At 43.6% G+C, this 17,726-nt stretch overlaps 1 protein-coding gene across 1 annotated transcript in view; it reads right to left on the minus strand.

Annotated features, from left to right (window-relative positions):
* The window catches only part of SYAP1 (synapse associated protein 1), a 30,511-nt gene that overhangs the window by 10,054 nt on the left and 2,731 nt on the right, over positions 1-17,726 (minus strand). The window contains exons 2-5 of the mRNA XM_004435159.3: positions 13,874-13,992; positions 12,788-12,854; positions 9,196-9,269; positions 2,331-2,470 (exon numbers count right to left, since the gene is read on the minus strand). Coding sequence (XP_004435216.1) covers positions 2,331-2,470; positions 9,196-9,269; positions 12,788-12,854; positions 13,874-13,992 — 400 coding nt within the window. The remainder of the gene's footprint in view (positions 1-2,330; positions 2,471-9,195; positions 9,270-12,787; positions 12,855-13,873; positions 13,993-17,726) is intronic.

Genomic DNA, 17,726 nt, shown 5'->3' on the forward strand with positions numbered 1-17,726 from the left:
CTCCCCTGCACACACACTTTTCTGTGGGTGGGAGTTGGGATATTTTAAGGCAATGCCAGATATCATATGCTTTCATCCATAAATACTTCAGTAAGCATTTCTAACAGATAAATACTTATAAAAAATAATTCTAATTTCTAAATCATCCCTAACAGCATTAGAAGTAGGAAACTAAAATTATATTACTCAATGAGTCATTTACTTAGCCTGTGACAAATCAGAAATACTATTTTCCAAATACCAATTCTCCAAAGCTTTAAAAAAATCTAAAATTACTGTCAGCAGCGAGAGGGAGTCAATACCCAAAACTATGGACAGCTACATGCCTGCCATGAGTACCCTAGGCCACATGTCCCAGCACCTCAGGGCCTCTGGACAGTCCCGAGAGCCCTGGTAGAGAGCCCACCCAGAGGGATTCAAGTGATCTTCAAGTCGATGGAGCCTTCAGGCGTGAAGCCCACCTGAACCCCAGAGCTTTGCTACTCTTCTCTCAGGAAGAGGCAGTTATTCAGAATAGGTACAACTTCAAATTCTGAGATGAAAGAGCTTCAAACAGATACATACATATGAACTGTTCAAACGCCAGCTCCCAGAGTTTTGTAACTGTAACAGTTAAAAATAGATCAGATGGTAAATTTTTTTATATTCTTAACTAAAAATAGCTATTTTAGACACAGTCTAAAGATTAAATTTGTAATGAGATTTTTGCCATAAAACACACACTTTTCTTTTGGGAGGGTGGGGGAGGACTGTAGAAATTCATTCTCTTTATGGAGGAAAGAGTTTCACTAAAAAGAAAAAAAAAAGATTCTATATAACTATTGTTCCAAGTCTGGAAGAACACTTCCAAAGCGTTCTTCTCTCACAGATAGAAGGCCTTTGCTGCTGTGTGAACCAAAAGGCTAGCAAATATTTGTTCAAACCCCTTTTTGGGCAGCTAAAGATCGCAAAATGAACACATGTTTATCTGTGCTCCCTTTGAAAACACCATTAAAATATTAGAAAAGGACTTAAGTAGATAAAAACCTCACAATGACAAAGAGAACTGGTGAGGAAAACGATAGTGGAAGCTGAAAAGTTGATGGGCAAATAGTAAGCTACTTTGTAGACCAGAGAAAGCTGCGCTGAGCTGCCTGCAGCAGAGGCAGCCAGCAAGAAGCAGGCCTGTTTATCAGGTGGAAGCCCAGAAAGACCCGGGACAGGAGGCAGCAGGCTCTCTGAAGGCCGGGTGCAGGCCGGGTTCAAGACCGGAGCAGCTCGGGAGAGACCCTGAAGGAGCAGTGAGCCGGCTCTGACTCCCGTGCCCCACTTCCCGCCAGGGACTGTGCTGCAGCAGAGCCCGACGGTTCTGAGCCGCCGCACTCAGGGACAGCTGGTGCAGCTGAGAATGGGGGTGCGGTGCCGCACTGAAGCCACAGGAGTCAGGCTCTCCCCGGTGTTCCGCCTGCGGCCAGGCAGGAGGCTGAGGAGTCCTCTCAGGGAAGCCACCAGGCCCAGTTCCCAGCACCCTATCAGCGTGGCGCCTTCAGATACAAAGGACGAGTAAGGAAAGCCTGCAACATGCAAGACAGAGCCCAGAGCGAACACAAAGATTCAGAGAAAAGAGCACAGACAGAAGAGCATCTCAAGAAAACTACACTTCACGTACTCAGAGACCAGTGAGAAACTGACTGGATCCATATAACAAGAACGTTCATGGAATAAGGAAGATGGCTGACTTGAAACATGCGACAGATGCAAAACAAGGGACTGGAATTAGAAAAGGCGAGGAAGAGCCCTGTGGTGGTGGAGGGGAAGGCAAGGGGGCCCTCTGCTGACGGCCGTCAGGGGTGTGTCCCAGAAGACAGTATGCCTGCCCTGGAGCTTAAAGGACAAGCAGGGATTCTGGGAGGGGAGCAGAGCCTTGGAGCAGAGGGAAAGCGGCGGGTGGGAAAGAGAACAAGGACGCTGCTGCCAGAGCAGAGCCTGGGAGGCAAGGCAGCAGCCAGGCCTCCTCGACCTTAATTTTATTCAGCAAGACATGGGCACATTTGTTGTTTTTGTAGGAAAATACATTCTACCTTCTAACTGGGGATAAAAGAGCACATCTCATCTCCACCCCGAATTTTCTAGAAAGTCCACTATTGGTTTTGATTCTATGGGGTGTGTGTGTGCATGTGTGTGTTGCTGAAGGGCCGCAGAGCCCATGTTTATGAAGAGAGTCTGAGACCATCCTGGCCCCCATCCCAAGATTCTCTCCCCTGAGACTGTGCACACGAGTAAGGCCCTCAGAAAACACAAACACACGCCGCGTGAGCAGCACCACTCCGGCTCAAGAACACACTGCTTACAGTTTAGGAACAAGGGCGAATCGCATCCCGCTCAGCAGCTCGTCCTCTTGGAGCATGACCAGGGCAATGGGGTACATCTGATCGAAGTCAAAATTAAACTGCACACCAGCTGGAGGGTCACGAAGGAAATTTCTCTTGTCCTTTGATGAAAAGGGTAAAGACATGGTGAAAACCACGGAAGGCAATTAATATGTAATATGTAAATTAATATGTATTAATATGTAATGTTACAATTAATATGTAATATGCAATATGAAGGCAGTGTAATGCAACACTGATTTGACAAATACTGAATCCTCCTAAAGACTTCAGCCACAAAGTCCACTGAGCTATCATTAACCTGTGTGCTTAAGAGAGAGCAGAGAACAATGGATCCTTTCACATATATGTTGTGTGTATATATATATATATATACACACACATATATATATATATATATATACACACACACACATTTTTTGGATTAAACCATTTCATTGAGGGGCTTCAGGGGAGGGTCGAAGGGCTGCAAGGACAGTGAGATCTGACATCCTCAGCCCAGCCAGGATCTCCCCAGCTCCAGTCACTGAAAGCTCACATATTTTTTTTTTTTTTTTTTGTGAGGAGATCAGCCCTGTGCTAACATCCGCCAATCCTCCTCTTTTTTTGCTGAGGAAGACGGCCCTGGGCTAACATCTGTGCCCATCTTCCTCCACTTTATATGGGACGCCGCCACAGCATGGCTTGCCAAGCAGTGCGTTGGTGCGCACCCGGGATCCGAACCAGCGAACCCCGGGCCGCCGCAGCGGAGCGTGCGCACTTAACCGCTTGCGCCACCAGGCCGGCCCCTCACATATTTTTTAACAGTCTCAATTGGAGAGAGCGTCGTGGGAGGCCAGGAAATTCAACTGTGCGATTAGTTAAAATTATATAGTTTGAAATCACGTGAACATACGTTTGCTTTAGTGGGCACCTTTAGGTATGTGAAAACTAGTGTAAATAATCTTAGAAACATTCTAACCCAAAGGTGAAGTCAGCTAACCATGGTGGTCATATCAGAAAGTGAAATGCATGACCCAACTTACTCCTCAAGCGTGCACAGACCATGCTTTTGTCCCACACCTCCTCACAGGCTCTGCCTGACGAATCTCTGCTAAGATCTGTGGGTGAGTCCCTGTACTGGGGGCCTGGGAACGTGATGGTGACTGAGAGAGACACAGTGTGGCTTCCCCGCAGAATGCAGCCATGCTGGGGAAAGGCTCGTTGTTGATTCAGTCAACAAACCTTCACTGAGCACTAGTATTAGGGCCTGAAGCCCTGGCTTCTTGGTAACGACACTGGGAAGCAAGCACTTCCATCCTTACTTTACAGACGAGGAAGCTGGGTCAGGGGAGCACAAATGGCTTGTTCCAGGTCAGGTATGTGCTCTAGCGAGTGGCAGGGTCCAGCACTCCCCAACTCTAGCACAGCGGCAATTCAATGGGCTGCCGACATCTCTGGAGGGCTCCGTCCGTTCTAATCAAGGATAATCACTTTACTCTGCAAGATGAACACTGCCACAGGTGTGACAACGCTCCAGGGACGGTGAGACACTGATATCCTGCCACTTTGCGCTTACGCAGTGCTTCCAACTTTCTCATGCAACCCTCTCAGCTGATCACCCCTGCAGATTTGGCCTCCTACAAGTTTCTGGTGCAAGAGGTGCACTGCTAGGCTGTCTGCAGCGGGGGAGGAGGCGAGTGAAACGACTGGCTCCCTCTGCTCTTCCTCACCCTGCCAGAAACCAATCTCCTTTTAAAAATACACTACAAATAACAGCTGTAAGTGAATTCTTCTTCCTGCTGCTGTCCTCAGGCTTAGGATACCTTAAACCAAGGGTTAGACAATCCACACTCTGTCCATGTGTACAGGCAACACATGGACAAAATAAAATGTCACACAAACATTTTGTCATTAGTGTATTAAAATTGGAGTCTCATTAAAAGGAAATTCAACCCAAGACTGGATTAGAGAAAACATGCCCATCACAGAAGATCCTCGTATGGCCTGTGACTGCAAAGCCAGGACATGACGTAGAAATTCTGGCAGGGCATTGCTGTGAATTTCCAGTGCACCTGCGCCCACTACGCCCAACCGGGAAGAGCTGTGTGAGTCTGTGTTTCTCTTGGACCCCTTCTCTTCTGCTAGCCAAGAAGGAAACGAAATGAAAGATCCAAAGTCAAAGCTTCCCTGGATTACCTGACCCTGGATCAGAAAATTTCCTAGGGAATGAAGTTGGCTTTGAGTTCCTCTGAGATGGAGCTTGACTCACGCCGATTAGTGCATAAAGGCAAGTCTCCAAACCACCCCCTCTCCTATAGACTGAACATAATAACCAAGGCAAAAAGCTGCTGCTTTAGACCACTCGAACAATTAAGATTGTTTGTTTCTACTCTATTTCTTTTTTTAAACATCTTTTTTGTTTGTAAATATAACACACACCAATTTTTTAAAAATTCAAAACACCAAAGAGCATAGAGTCAAAAATCCCACCATCCACAGACAACCCACAGTTGTTGGGTTGTTTAACCCACAGTTAAACATTTCTATGAACACCCTCTTTGATATGTCCCTCTGCATATGCAGTGTTTCTGCAAATACAATTTGACATAAACAGGAAGACACTCCGCATGCTGCAGATCACCTGTTTTCCTTTTCACTCAGGGCTGTGAACATCTCATCTCCGATGCAGATATGTGCACACTGAATGAACTATAATTTAATTAACCAGGCCCATTTCAGTAGTCATTTAGATGGTTTCTATTCTTTCCTTATAAAGAACTCTGCAAGTAACATCACTTTATAAACAGATAGCTTTTATTCCCTTCTGAAATGATCTCTTTAGACTAAATTCCTAGAAGTGGGATTTCTGGTCCAAGAGTAGGATTATTTTGATACATATTGCCCACACTCTCCTCCAGAAATACTGTAGCAGTTCATACTGCTATTAACAATGCCCATCAGTTTCATCTCCTCTTGCTTGTGTTAAATTTTAACAATATTTTTGGGTTTTGAGAATTCCTACGTAAAGTAAGAACAAATCTGAACTTAAATGGATTTTAGTTATTTTACCTTCCAATGTAAAAATTTCAAAGCCTGAAACTGTCCCAATAACATTTCACATGGATTTCTATAGCAGCCTCCTAATGGGCAGCTGTCTCCAGTCCCATTTCTCCCACCCATAGCAACCCACTCTCTACATTGCCCCAAGAAAAACATATATTTTACCTATCACTAAAATCCTTCAATGACGCCTTGTTGCCTTTAAGATAAAACCGAAACTTATCAGAATGGTATAAAAAGGTCCTCATGGTCTGGCTCCTGATCTACCTCTCCACCTGCATTCTATAGTCTAGCCACACCCAAATGCTCGCAATACCCCCTACCCAAATGCCAAACCCTGCCCCACATCCCCCAAACATCCACGCACCCTCCTTCTAAGACTCAATAACTTGGCTCCACAGTCATCACTTCTGGGGAGCTTCCCCGGGACCATCTTTTTCCCTCTCTGAAATAAATGAACCGCTCCTCTCCACTGCACTTCCTTAGCATCCTGTATTACAGTCCTTACTACAGGGAATGCTACTGGATATGTACTTAGTTAGCAGCTCTCTCTAGTAAGCCTTCAGGCTCTTGAGAGTGTGTTTCATTTACTTCAAGTCATAGGACAAGGCTTGGCCCAGACTAGTTACTAACAACAATTTGCTGAATCGAATTCTCACAAGTACCTAATGACAATGGTACTATCAATTTCTTTTCATGCATTACATGGCCTTAAATGGCTCCTCGATACAAGGGGCTTAAAGGGTTACTCTGCTATACTCTCTGCATTGTCCCAAACTAGTGTCTGGTTAAGTCGGAGAATGTAAAGCAACCCTGGCAGAGACTGCTCACTGTCTCCCAGTATCCCTTTCTTCCTTCCTTTCTTTCAGGACCACAACTCTGAGCTCCAGCTGGGCATGTGGCCACCCAGCCAGAGACCAGATTTTCCAGGATCCTTGGCATCTAGGAGCAGCCACACATCTAAGTTGCCCAAGTGATGTGGGCCTTAGTGATAGGTGCAGTTTCTGGGTCTCATCTTTCTTTTTTTTTTTTTGCAGAGGAAAATTAGCCCTGAGCTAATACCTGTGCCAATCTTCCTCTATTTTGTATGTGGGTCGCCACCACAGCATGGCTGCCAACGAGTGGTATAGGTCCGTGCCCGGGGAACTGACCCTGGGCCACTGAAGGGGAGTGTGCCCAACTTAACCACTAGGCCATGGGGCAGGCCCCCTGGGTCTCATCTGTCAAGTGGTCTGGCATGCCCACCTCTTTCCCAATTCCCACAGGCTAGACCACAGTCATGGTCATGGGGAGCTGGCATCACCATATAGAAGACAGACAATATTCTAGGGGCTGGTATAGGATAGGAGTAAGACAGGAGGAATTTGGGTCCCTAGATGATGTCATGGGGCAAAGCACACCTCCTTGGACCATCTACCTCTGGATTCTTACATGAGGGGTAAGGAGGGAGAATGGGAGAGAGGGAGAGGGGGAGGGAGGAGAGAACTCATGGCTTATTTAACCTACTGTATTTTTGGATCTTTCTATCATAACAATTTAGTCTATCCCTTAACAAATTTAGCAGCCATCAGAAAGGACGTATCGAAGATGGTTTTAAAGGTTCTGGGTCATGCTGAAATCCTGGGAGCTCTCTTGTAGGCACGTCTGCGTGCAACATTTACCACATCATCCATTTAGCAGATGCTCGTTCAGCACTGGCTGTGCTCCAGGCACCATGTCACCTGCTCAGCAGGGCCCAGTACTGATGGAGTCCCTGCCTTCACAGCACTTACATTACAGTTAGGCTTTAGGGGAGTGGGAAGAGAAAGAGACAAGGGTTTAGATGGCTAAGACTCTCAGGGGTAACTGGGAGTGGAGGGCTGAAAGGGTGGTGAGGGAGGCCTCTAGGAGGAGGTGAGATTTGAGCTGAGATCTTGTGGAATGGTGCAGGGTGGGGTTCCAGGAAGAGGGGAGAGCAAGCACAAGGTACTACAGCAGGACAAGGCTCGGCCTGGTTGTGCAGCAGAAAGCAACAGTGGCTGGAGTGCTGGGAAATCATGGCAGTGGGGCACGAGGGAGGAGAGGTGTGCAAAGCCAAGGGCCTTAAAAGCCAGGGGAGGGAGTTTGGATCTTGGTCTACGAGAGAGGAGACACCATTAGAATGGTCTACGCAATGGAGTGACACAAAGTGATTCACGCTATAAATGGACCCCTCTCGCTGCTGCAACGAGCTTGTACTGGAAAGGGGCAAGGATGGGACAGCAGTCGGGACGCTTCAGGCAGATGCTGGTACTAGGACCACGGAGGCAGCAGTGCAGAAGTGGACTATATTCTGAATAGAGCATTGTCAGGATGGGGAGAGGTATGACTCAAGGAAGACTCCTAGGTTTGTGGCTAGAAAAAACTGGTGGGTAACTGGAGTCTTATTCTGAGATGGAGATGAGGAGAGGAACAGGTAGGGAGGGACAGAGAAGCTGTGGGGACTTTTCTGGTGAGCATCTGATGTTTGCGCTCAAATGACACCAACTCTCACCATCCCAATTCCCTTCTGGAAATAAGCAGGTATGTGATGGCAGCATTAAGTTTGGCAGTAACATGGTAAACAAAATACATGGTGTTCACACTGAACTCATATCGATGCTCACGCCTTTAAAGGGTTTACTAATGGAAAGAAAGAACCTTAAAATGCCCTAGGGGAGGGCAATGGAAGGGAGGGAAAGCCCACATATACGATTGTTTGTTTTCTAGACTGAGGTTCCACTTATGACTTTGGTTAAAAAAAGAAAAAAAAAAAAAGAGTGGGTTAGAAACGAAGCTTGAAAACCACTGAAAAGTAAAAAGGTCTATTTGTTGAGTCCTGAGCCCGGTGGGGTGCTGGGTGCTATGACAGAGATCAAAGCCAGTCTCTGCCCGCTGAGAGTTCATAGCCCAGAGGAGACACAGATAAGAAGTGAGGGTCACATGTGAGAGTCTGGTCCCCACACCTGCACAATGGGGATAACAGCCCCTACATCTACCTCGCGGATGTGCAGTGAGGCTTGACAGAGATAAGGTGTGAGGAAATGCTTCCTGAAACTGGGAGGTGCCACCCAATTGTTAACTGGAATTGCTACCTTCCCTCTGAAGTCCCAAGAGAAATTTTTGTGGGCTAGCATATGGAATTTTATTTCTTTCAATTTTAGTTTCAAACAAATACATATAGAGAAAATTTAGAATACAACCATTTCATTCAGAAAATTACAATGCTATCTAGAAAGTTTATATGATAGCATATCTCAAAATATTATCTTTTTTTTTTTTTTTTTGTGAGGAGGTCAGCCCTGTGCTAACATCCGCCAATCCTCCTCTTTTTTTTTTTGCTGAGGAAGACGGCCCTGGGCTAACATCTGTGCCCATCTTCCTCCACTTTATATGGGACGCCGCCACAGCATGGCTTGCCAAGCAGTGCGTTGGTGCGCACCCGGGATCCGAACCAGCGAACCCCGGGCCGCCGCAGCGGAGCGTGCGCACTTAACCGCTTGCGCCACCAGGCCGGCCCCTCAAAATATTATCTTAGTAACATAAAAGAATCCTTTTAAAGCTGAAAGAATTACTTTGTGTAATAGAGTATACTTTTCCATTAAGAAAAAAGAACTTAAAGAGAAGCAAATTAAAAGTTAGTGAAAAAAAAAATAGTGAAAGTTGATGTGTATATTCCTAACATTTCAAAATATTTTAACAATTGTATAGAAGAAAAACAGTCTGTTAAGGATAAAGTCATGATAGGAAGGAAGTATTTCTATACAGGGTATCACAAGATACTTACAGCTGATAAGGCCAAGATTTGTTGTTTAATTGTTTCTTCATCATTACTATCAACCCATGGGGGCACTGCTGCTTCTAAAAGGTTTTCAATGGCAAAGAAGAAAAGAGAAAAACAGGTCACAAGGGTTACACTGCAATCCGTGGTTTGAAAGAAATGAGAAAGTTTCCACACAGCTATTTTAGCAATTTACTAAGAAGTTCCAAATATGAACATTCATCGTTAATTCCCAGACTTAATGTATGAATCTCATGCATATATGCATTTGGTAAAAAATTACTCTACTTGAATTATACAGTGGAGAAACTGGACAACACCTTGACCAGGTGACCAAAATCAATATCACCAGTGAAGGAGAGACGGCCACTGTGGGCCTCCAGATGTGATACCTGAGAAGGACATGACATCATCTTTGCAGTATTCTGGCAAGAATGCATAATCTGAATCTAATCACGAGGAAATATCAGACAAAGTCCAAATGAGGAATAGTGTATTTAACAAAACGGGGGGAGGTATTCTTCAAAAATATTAATTGTCATAAAAGACAAAGAAAGGCCATGAAAATGTTCCAGATTAAAGGAGGCTAAGAGACATGACAAAAAATGCAATATTGTACCCTGCTAGATGCTGTATTGAGGAGGAAAATGTAGAAAGGACATTACTGGGTCAATTGACATAATCAGAATATGCATATTATATCAACGTTAAATTTCCTAAAGCTAGTAACTGTATGGTTGGTGATTATGTAAGAGAATATCCCTAATTCTTAGGAAATACACATTGAATGGAACAGGAAGAAAAAAAGCCACACACACACACACAGAGTGAGAAAGCAAGTGCAAATGATTAGCCAAATGGAATACAACTTCAATAATCTAGGTAGAGGGCCTACAGGTATTCTCTGTACTACTTTTATTCTTGCAACTTTTCTGTAAATTGAAATTACTTCCAAATAAAAAGTTTTTATAAAAAGTTACTGTACTTGATTCAGGACAAAAGGTGATAAGGAGGCTGCAAGATATGCAATTAGGAATTGAGAAGAGGGTTGTCAGGAGTGAAAGCAAACGAAGAAAGAAATGGGCAAATCAGAGGCAATCAGCAATAGGCTGGAATCAAATCCTCAATGAACCTTTAGAAGCTAAATGTCAGAATACCAAGACAACAAACAACTGAGCCCGTATCTTCTGGGCTCACAAGAAAAAGAGATGATTACAACTCAGCAGGATTCTCATGCCAGGCGACAGATGGCAACCACCTGGAGAGGTGAGTCTCACGGGGTTTTCTGTGGTGACTTGGGAGCCGATCTTAGTCTAGGAGGAGTTCAGTGGTGGGTGTGTGTAGGCGGTGGTCAGAGGGAGCGGCAAGTGTAAGAGTGGAGACCAAACCAACCAGCTCGTCTGAGCAGCTCTACCGTGTGAGCCTGGAGCAGGCAAGAGGGCAGAGCAAGGCTGTGGAGGTGGGCGGTCAGCACGGAAGATACATATGCGGAGGGTCTGAATATTTTTGCAGAAATAATCCCTTTTTCTATTATGCTGCAAAAGTCAAGTAGAAGAGACATCTATTGTGTACCAATTGATAGAAAAGTTATGTGCATGTATGGATGGACACATGGACAGACAGACAGACAAGATACCTGGTTCATTCATCCTAAGCAAGCAAATAGTGGCAATTATAATCCAAATTCTGTTAATTATAAACAAATTTTCATACTTTTTAAAAATTAGGGTAAAGCCCCTTCAAAATTTTTTTTCTCACGCCATTTCCATAACTTAAAATGGAGATTTTAAGTCTATTCACCTTGGGCAGCCTCTCCTAGTTCTACTTATCCTCAGATAATGAGGTCCTCCCATGGCCCAAGCTTCTGGTATGGCTGGGACACCCCCACCTCCCCGGTCCTCTGAAACTGCTCTCTTTAGAGTGACCAACAACCTCCTGGTTGTCCAACTCCACGGACACTTCTTAGTTCTTTTCTCTCTAGGTCAGTTTCCTTATCTGGAAAATGGAGATAAAGTAAGTACTTCAAAGAGTTACTGTGACTGTTAAGGGAACAAATACATGTGGAACATTTACACAGTGCCCTTCCTCATGGTCACTGGATATGGACCTCTCAGCTGACCTCGCTCTCCTTGAAATTCTCCCCCCTCTCTGGGCTCCCATTGCCTCTCACTCCTAGCTGTTCTCTCTCTTGGGCAAACGGGCACTGGTTTTGATGGCAGATTTGTTTCATCATTTATCAGCAGAGTGACCGTCAGCAAATTACTTAACCTTGCTGATCCTTCCTTTTAGTCAAGGAGATGCTATATATAAAGTGCCTGCCACTTAGCAAGCACTCAGAAACTGTCACTTCCTTCCGTTCCTCCCTTCCCCTCAACACTGTAGCTCTCTGCTCCGCTCTCTTAATGCCTGACACACTTTTCTTTGAGGAGCTCACCTACTCTCACGGTTTTTACATGACTTGACTGATAATCTATATCAGTAGATGGAATTCTCTTCCTGCTTCAAACAGGAATAAACTACTGCTGGACCCCGTTCAATAAATTTAGAGCAGTGCTGACCAACAGAACGTTCTGCAATGATGGAAGTGTTCTATATCTGCATTGTCCAATATGGAAGCCACTAGCCCCACGTGGTTATGGGGCACCTGAAATGTGACTAGTGCTACTGAGTAACGCAATTTTCCCGATATGCCACCTGCGTTCCCTTCCCTGCCTCTGTATGTGTTCCTCTCACCTGGTTGTCTAATGGGCACCTCAAAACGGAAATTGCCTCTAATTCTTCACCCCCAGTCCCTCACAGTTCCCATCTTGGAGGCACCAACCAGCTCCAACACCAAGTCTTCAAGCCACGATCAATTTTACTGTTTCCCATGAATCACTAAGTTATGCTAGTTTGTATAGTTTATTTGTCCCAAAGAGCTGCTTCATACTTTTGAGTTTACCTAGGGGTGACAATGCCTGACGGGAACTCGCCACAAGACTAACTAGTTCTTTCTGAATTTGTGGCACTGCTCAAACCAATTGAATTATTTTGCGCTTTTGCCAAATTCAAAGACATGAGGCCAGTTTTGTGTTTGAACCCCACCAAACAGTACAAATAGGCATTTTGAGACCTTATAACATTTAAACAAACATTTGTCAGTAAGAAAAAGTATTAAGTTCCCTAAACACGCCATGACTTTTCAGGGCCCTCTGTCACTCCCCTGGAAAGCTCTTTTGTTTTTTTCTCCTGAAGAGAATGGGAAGGGAGCCAACATCTGCTAAGTGCCTATTATGTGTACACCATATGCTGTGCTGGACATGTTATAAGGTGAGAAATGAAAGCTTCCTCTCTCTCTTTCAGAGCCAGCTCCCCAGAGGGCCGTCACTGGCTGACCTCACCCACCATCCTAGCCACAGGGAATGATTTCCTTCCTTCCTTCCAACCCCGAAGGTTGTGAGTTTGTCTCCCCTCCTAGCCTTTGCGCTACCTGAAGGCTGGGGACTGTTACTGACACATGTTTGTGTTCTCAGAGCCTTAGCGTGCTGTCTGACATATAACAGGTGCTGGATAAAATTTGGCAGGTAAGTCAGTGGTGTACAACAAACCTATACCATACCTGATTTTTTTGTATGCTGCTCCTCAACAAATTTTTTCTGTTCCTTCTGAAAATCTCCTATAATTGTCTGTTAAAAAATGCACAAAGAGTCAAATTACTTTGAAAATTTTATTACTAGATAAGAATTATATTCAAGATTTGTGAAGTCTATCTGAGACATTTTATTTATTTTCTTCAAATAAAAAAGGCTAAAAAAGTGACATTTCCTTCTTTCCCCAACAAAAGGAGAAATTCAACTTTTTTTTTTTTTTTTTGGTGAGGAAGATTGGCCCTGGGCTAACATCCATGCCCAGCTTCCTCGACTTTATATGGGACGCCTGCCACAGCATGACTTGATAAGCAGTGAGTAAGTCCACACCCAGGATCCGAACCTGTAAATCCCAGGCCGCTGAAGCAGAGCGTGAACTTAACCCTTACGCCACCAGGCTGGCCCCAGAAATTCAACACTTTTGAATTTTAAGTATACAACCCCCTTTATGATAGATTATCTTTTCAAATGCAAAAATAAAATGAGTTAGAAACTGAACTTTTGTATTATTCCAAAAAACAATAAAAGCCAGGTCAAATCTCATCTAACAAATAGTACACACAATACCTAAATAACAAGCTATCTAAAGTGTAATTGGTGACCTCCTTAGTTCAAATAATTACCAGCATAAACGAAATTCCCTAGGCCTGCACCCTACCACTGCAAAAAATAAACAAACTCACTCCCTAGAGTCTTAAAAGGGTTGTTCCTAATGGGCTAGGACTTTAAAAACTTAACTGAGTGATGCAAAGGCATAAATATATTTGGAAATAGCTACAGTTTAAAATTAAACTCACAATATGAAAACTTTAGTATTACCCAAAAGTATCAAGGTATTTTAGAATATATTAAAATTAAAACCAAAGTTATTTACAACAAGTAACTTATATCATATTTTCTTGTTATATAAAAAGAGAGAAAAAAACCAAGAATCTCAACAATTAATATTAGAATATGATATCCTACTTGGGTTAATAAAGTTCATAAGAAAAGGCATGATTATATTGGCTGCTAATGAATTTCATAAATTTTGACTTCCAAAAGATATTTAAATGTACCTTATCAATGATGTCATCTATCTTTCCTTCTTCTACTGATTTCTTTATCGTCTGTGCTGTTTCAGCAACTGATTCAGTTATCTTTTTTGTAGCAGCAGTTGCAAAGTTAAATAGATAGTCTGTAAAGAATAAAAAAGAGACGATGCTCCATTCAAGTACAATGGTTATTATATTGGTGATTTTTCCCTTCAAGAGCTCTTATAAGAATCTTAAACCATAGGGCATGTTTCTTGTTAATTAGGAGTTGCAACAAGGAATGAAAAGCACTGACAGTCCCCCACTGTCCCGGTGGACTGGCCATCCATCCTGGGCCTTTAATCCATCTCTTTCAAAGACCATTAGCATACTCCCCAGTTCACCCCAGTAGCTGTTTCAAACTTGTCTTGCTCTTCTCCAGTCTCTAGTTCTAACCTGTCTCAGTAAATAATCTCCCCTCCAACTTTACAAATAAGATCAAGGCTCCTTTTTACTTTCTTTCCTCATTTTCTCCTTCTTCCCTCCTATTCAAAGAAAAAATGTCCCTCCTTTCCTAGATTAACCCATCCCATGATAAATCTGGGGGAATTTTTAATAAACAAAAATTTTGGCAAGCCCTAATATAAATATAAATCCTTCTTAACTAATAATAATGAGCAAATATGTAGAACAAAATTAAAACTGGAACACACAAACTTTCACCTTTACAAAACAAAACACAAAACTAACTCTCCTGAAGACCTGAAAAGACATATATATCAAGGCTCTATTGCACTATAATATAAAGGCCTGTATGTAGACAAATATCATTTCAAAGTGCACACTGTACACAATCTGCCGCAGGAAGTGACCTCAGGCAGGTCCTGAAGCTGGACCTCTTGGGGGATGCTCCAGGGCAAGTGGCCTTTGAATCTCATCTCACAGGAAATACTCGGTAAGGCAGGGTGGTCTTGCCTCTGCTATTTGCACCTGCTGACAGGGCAGGTGGGTTGACTCACAATATTAAGGCAGGGAGAAAACCCCAATAAGAATGGCAAAGGGAGCTTGGCACACCTGATTAAATAAATCCTCACTCTGTCAGTGGTATCACTTCCAGAGAATCAGGCAACTTGTCTGGCTATCTGGGAGCAGCAGTACTATCTCCCGACTTGTCTGGCTATCTGGGAGCAGCAGTACTACCTCCCGATCTGAATGACCATCTCTCCACTTCCTACATCATTTACCATTAAACAGTCTACTTTCTCCCGCTGTGCCTGGTGGTATTCATCTGTCAATGACATCAACACCCCACTGTGACTATACTACAGGACACTCTTGTCTCTGGTCTCATTCTTGCCATTCTCCCCTCTCCTATTCTACATTGATATGACCACAAGAAATTCCTGAGTATCTCCAAGAGGCCTCAAATGTTCCTCCTTGGTTTGATCCACTTTTATCTGCCCTCCCTTTACCTGGCTAACTCTACACATTCTGTGGGTCTCCACTAACATATCACTTCTCAGGAAATGTTCCCCAGCTCCTTGACTGGAGTAGGCACCCCTGAGATGTGTTCTCTCAGCACCTGTGTTGCCCAATCAACAATATTCATGACACTATCGATGACTCTGTGAGTCTGTCTTCGTATCCCCAGTGAGTGACCAGTAAGTACTTGCTGAATGGATGAATGAGGAATGACATGAGTGCTGAGCTTTAGGGAGATCCTTCATTTCTCTTCGTTATGACTAGTCTATTTACCCAAAGTGGTATGATAAAATGGGCAGACAGCCATACTCCTTTGTAAAAATATTCTTTGCAGATAGACAAAGAAATCTAAAGGTCCAAAAGCGCAGGATTCTCTTTAAGGTTTTCTCGGAATACGTTTTGAATTAGAATCATCATTTTTATTTTTTTTTAATATTTATTTATTTATTTATTTTGTGTGTGTGTGTGTGTGTGTGTGTGTGTGTGTGTGTGTGTCAGAGGAAGATCAGCCCTGAGCTAACATCCATGCCAATCCTCCTCTTTTTGCTGAGGAAGACTAGCCCTGAGCTAACATCTGTGCCCATCTTCCTCCACTTTATGTGGGACACCGCCTCAGCATGGCCGGACAAGTGGTGCGTTGGTGCGCGCCTGGGACGTGAACCCGGGCCGCCAGCAGCGGAGCGTGCACACTTAACCGCTATGCCACGGGGCCAGCCCCCTCATCATTTTTATTCTAAGGGAGGGCTGTAATTTAAAAACTGGTATTTTAGCATAATAATTTCAATTCTCAGATTTTCATGACTCCATGGGTAGAGTACACTGAATACAGTGAACATCAGAGAAAGCACAGTTCTCAGCCTCAAGGAATGTCCATTTCTAAACAAACAAACAAAAAACTCAAAGACAATAAGAGAAGCAAGATTATTCATTAAACAGAGGCACTCAGAGAAGGGAGGAGGTCTTCCCAGAGTAACTGGAGAGTGGCCTGGAGTCTGAAGGCAGAGGGAGTGGGAAGTGGGAGAGCACAACAGGAGATTTTCAGGTAAGAAGCTCACAGAGACGAGAAGTAAGGTTTATTAATTTTGCAGAGATCAGCTGACACCAAGTTAAAGACAGTTTTTACTAAGTGGTTAGAAAAAATTGAGACTGAGATAAGAGTTAACAGGAAGTAGTAAAAGGAGTACCAATGTCCACTTCAGGAACTCAGGCACCAAGAGAGGGTCTGAACTGAAGCAGCAACCAAAAAGGAAAGGAAGTCTAAGTAAAACGTCTGTGAGTGAGTACACTCAGCAACTTTGTGGAAGGAGGGGCAGCTCGCCAACATCAGAAGTAGTCATTTTACCTTCATTTTCATTATGTCATTTTAATCTCACAACCATCCTGGGAAGAGTAGGTATAATCTGCCCAGTTTACAGACAGGGAAGCTGAGACTCACAGAGGATAAATGATTCGTCCATTAAGATAGGAGTAGACGCTGCTGACCGCCTAGCCAATAGCCTATCCCCTTCCTCCCTGCCAAAACAACCCCAATTTTGGTGGGTGCTCATCAAACCTGGGGGTGGTCTTGGGGACGTCGGACACAAACAATCAACGTCTTCTTGTTAAGCCTCTGTTTCACAGACTTTTTTCTGTAATTTGCAAATGGTATCACAATAAAGACAACAGTAGTGTAAGGAACTCAGAGGCTATGCTATCTGCCTCTAAATGGCGAGCTCGTGCCCGGATCCCATACTACCTCACATCACGTGAGCAACTGACAATGGCTTGAGGAACTCAATGGAATGATAAGGGTAAAGTAGGAAGGTTCTCAAAGGTCAGAAAAAGCATAAATTTACCAGAGAAAAGACAGGAAGGTAGAGTTTAAGGCTTGCTGCTAGAATAGGAAAATAATAAGCAGACAGTGGTTTCTAAGGCATATAGAGGCCTTAGAAAATTAATATTCTTATGAAGAGGCTGGTTAATTTTTCCAAAATATTATATTTCATACAATTTTAGAATCTTTGTGTTGGAAGGGACTCTAGAGGTTACCTAATTCAACGTCTTATCCAGGTAACACCACTTCCAGAAATGAGGAGCACGTGACTTCAAAGGGCAGCCAATTATTACTGTTATCCACCTCTAATTAGAAAATCCTTTTCACTTCCCCTGTCATTTACACCTCTCAGACTTAGTCCTGTCCTCTTAAGTAACATAAAATGACTTCTTTTCTACAAAAACACCTTTCAGAATTTTGAGCAATGCCCCTGAGTTTCTTCTTCTTCAAGCTAAAATCTCCAGTTCCTTTTAGTATTGTTCATAAGCCACGGGATCCAGGCTCTTGACCATCTGTGCTGCCCTCCTTGTGGTAAACCTGGGTTTGTCATCAGAACTGAATTGGGTATTTTACTTCTACTCAAAGCAGATATATATCTTCCTA

The sequence above is a fragment of the Ceratotherium simum genome, chromosome X (assembly GCF_057802395.1).
Source record: "Ceratotherium simum simum isolate JZ-2026a chromosome X, ASM5780239v1, whole genome shotgun sequence".
Lineage (NCBI taxonomy): Eukaryota > Metazoa > Chordata > Mammalia > Perissodactyla > Rhinocerotidae > Ceratotherium > Ceratotherium simum.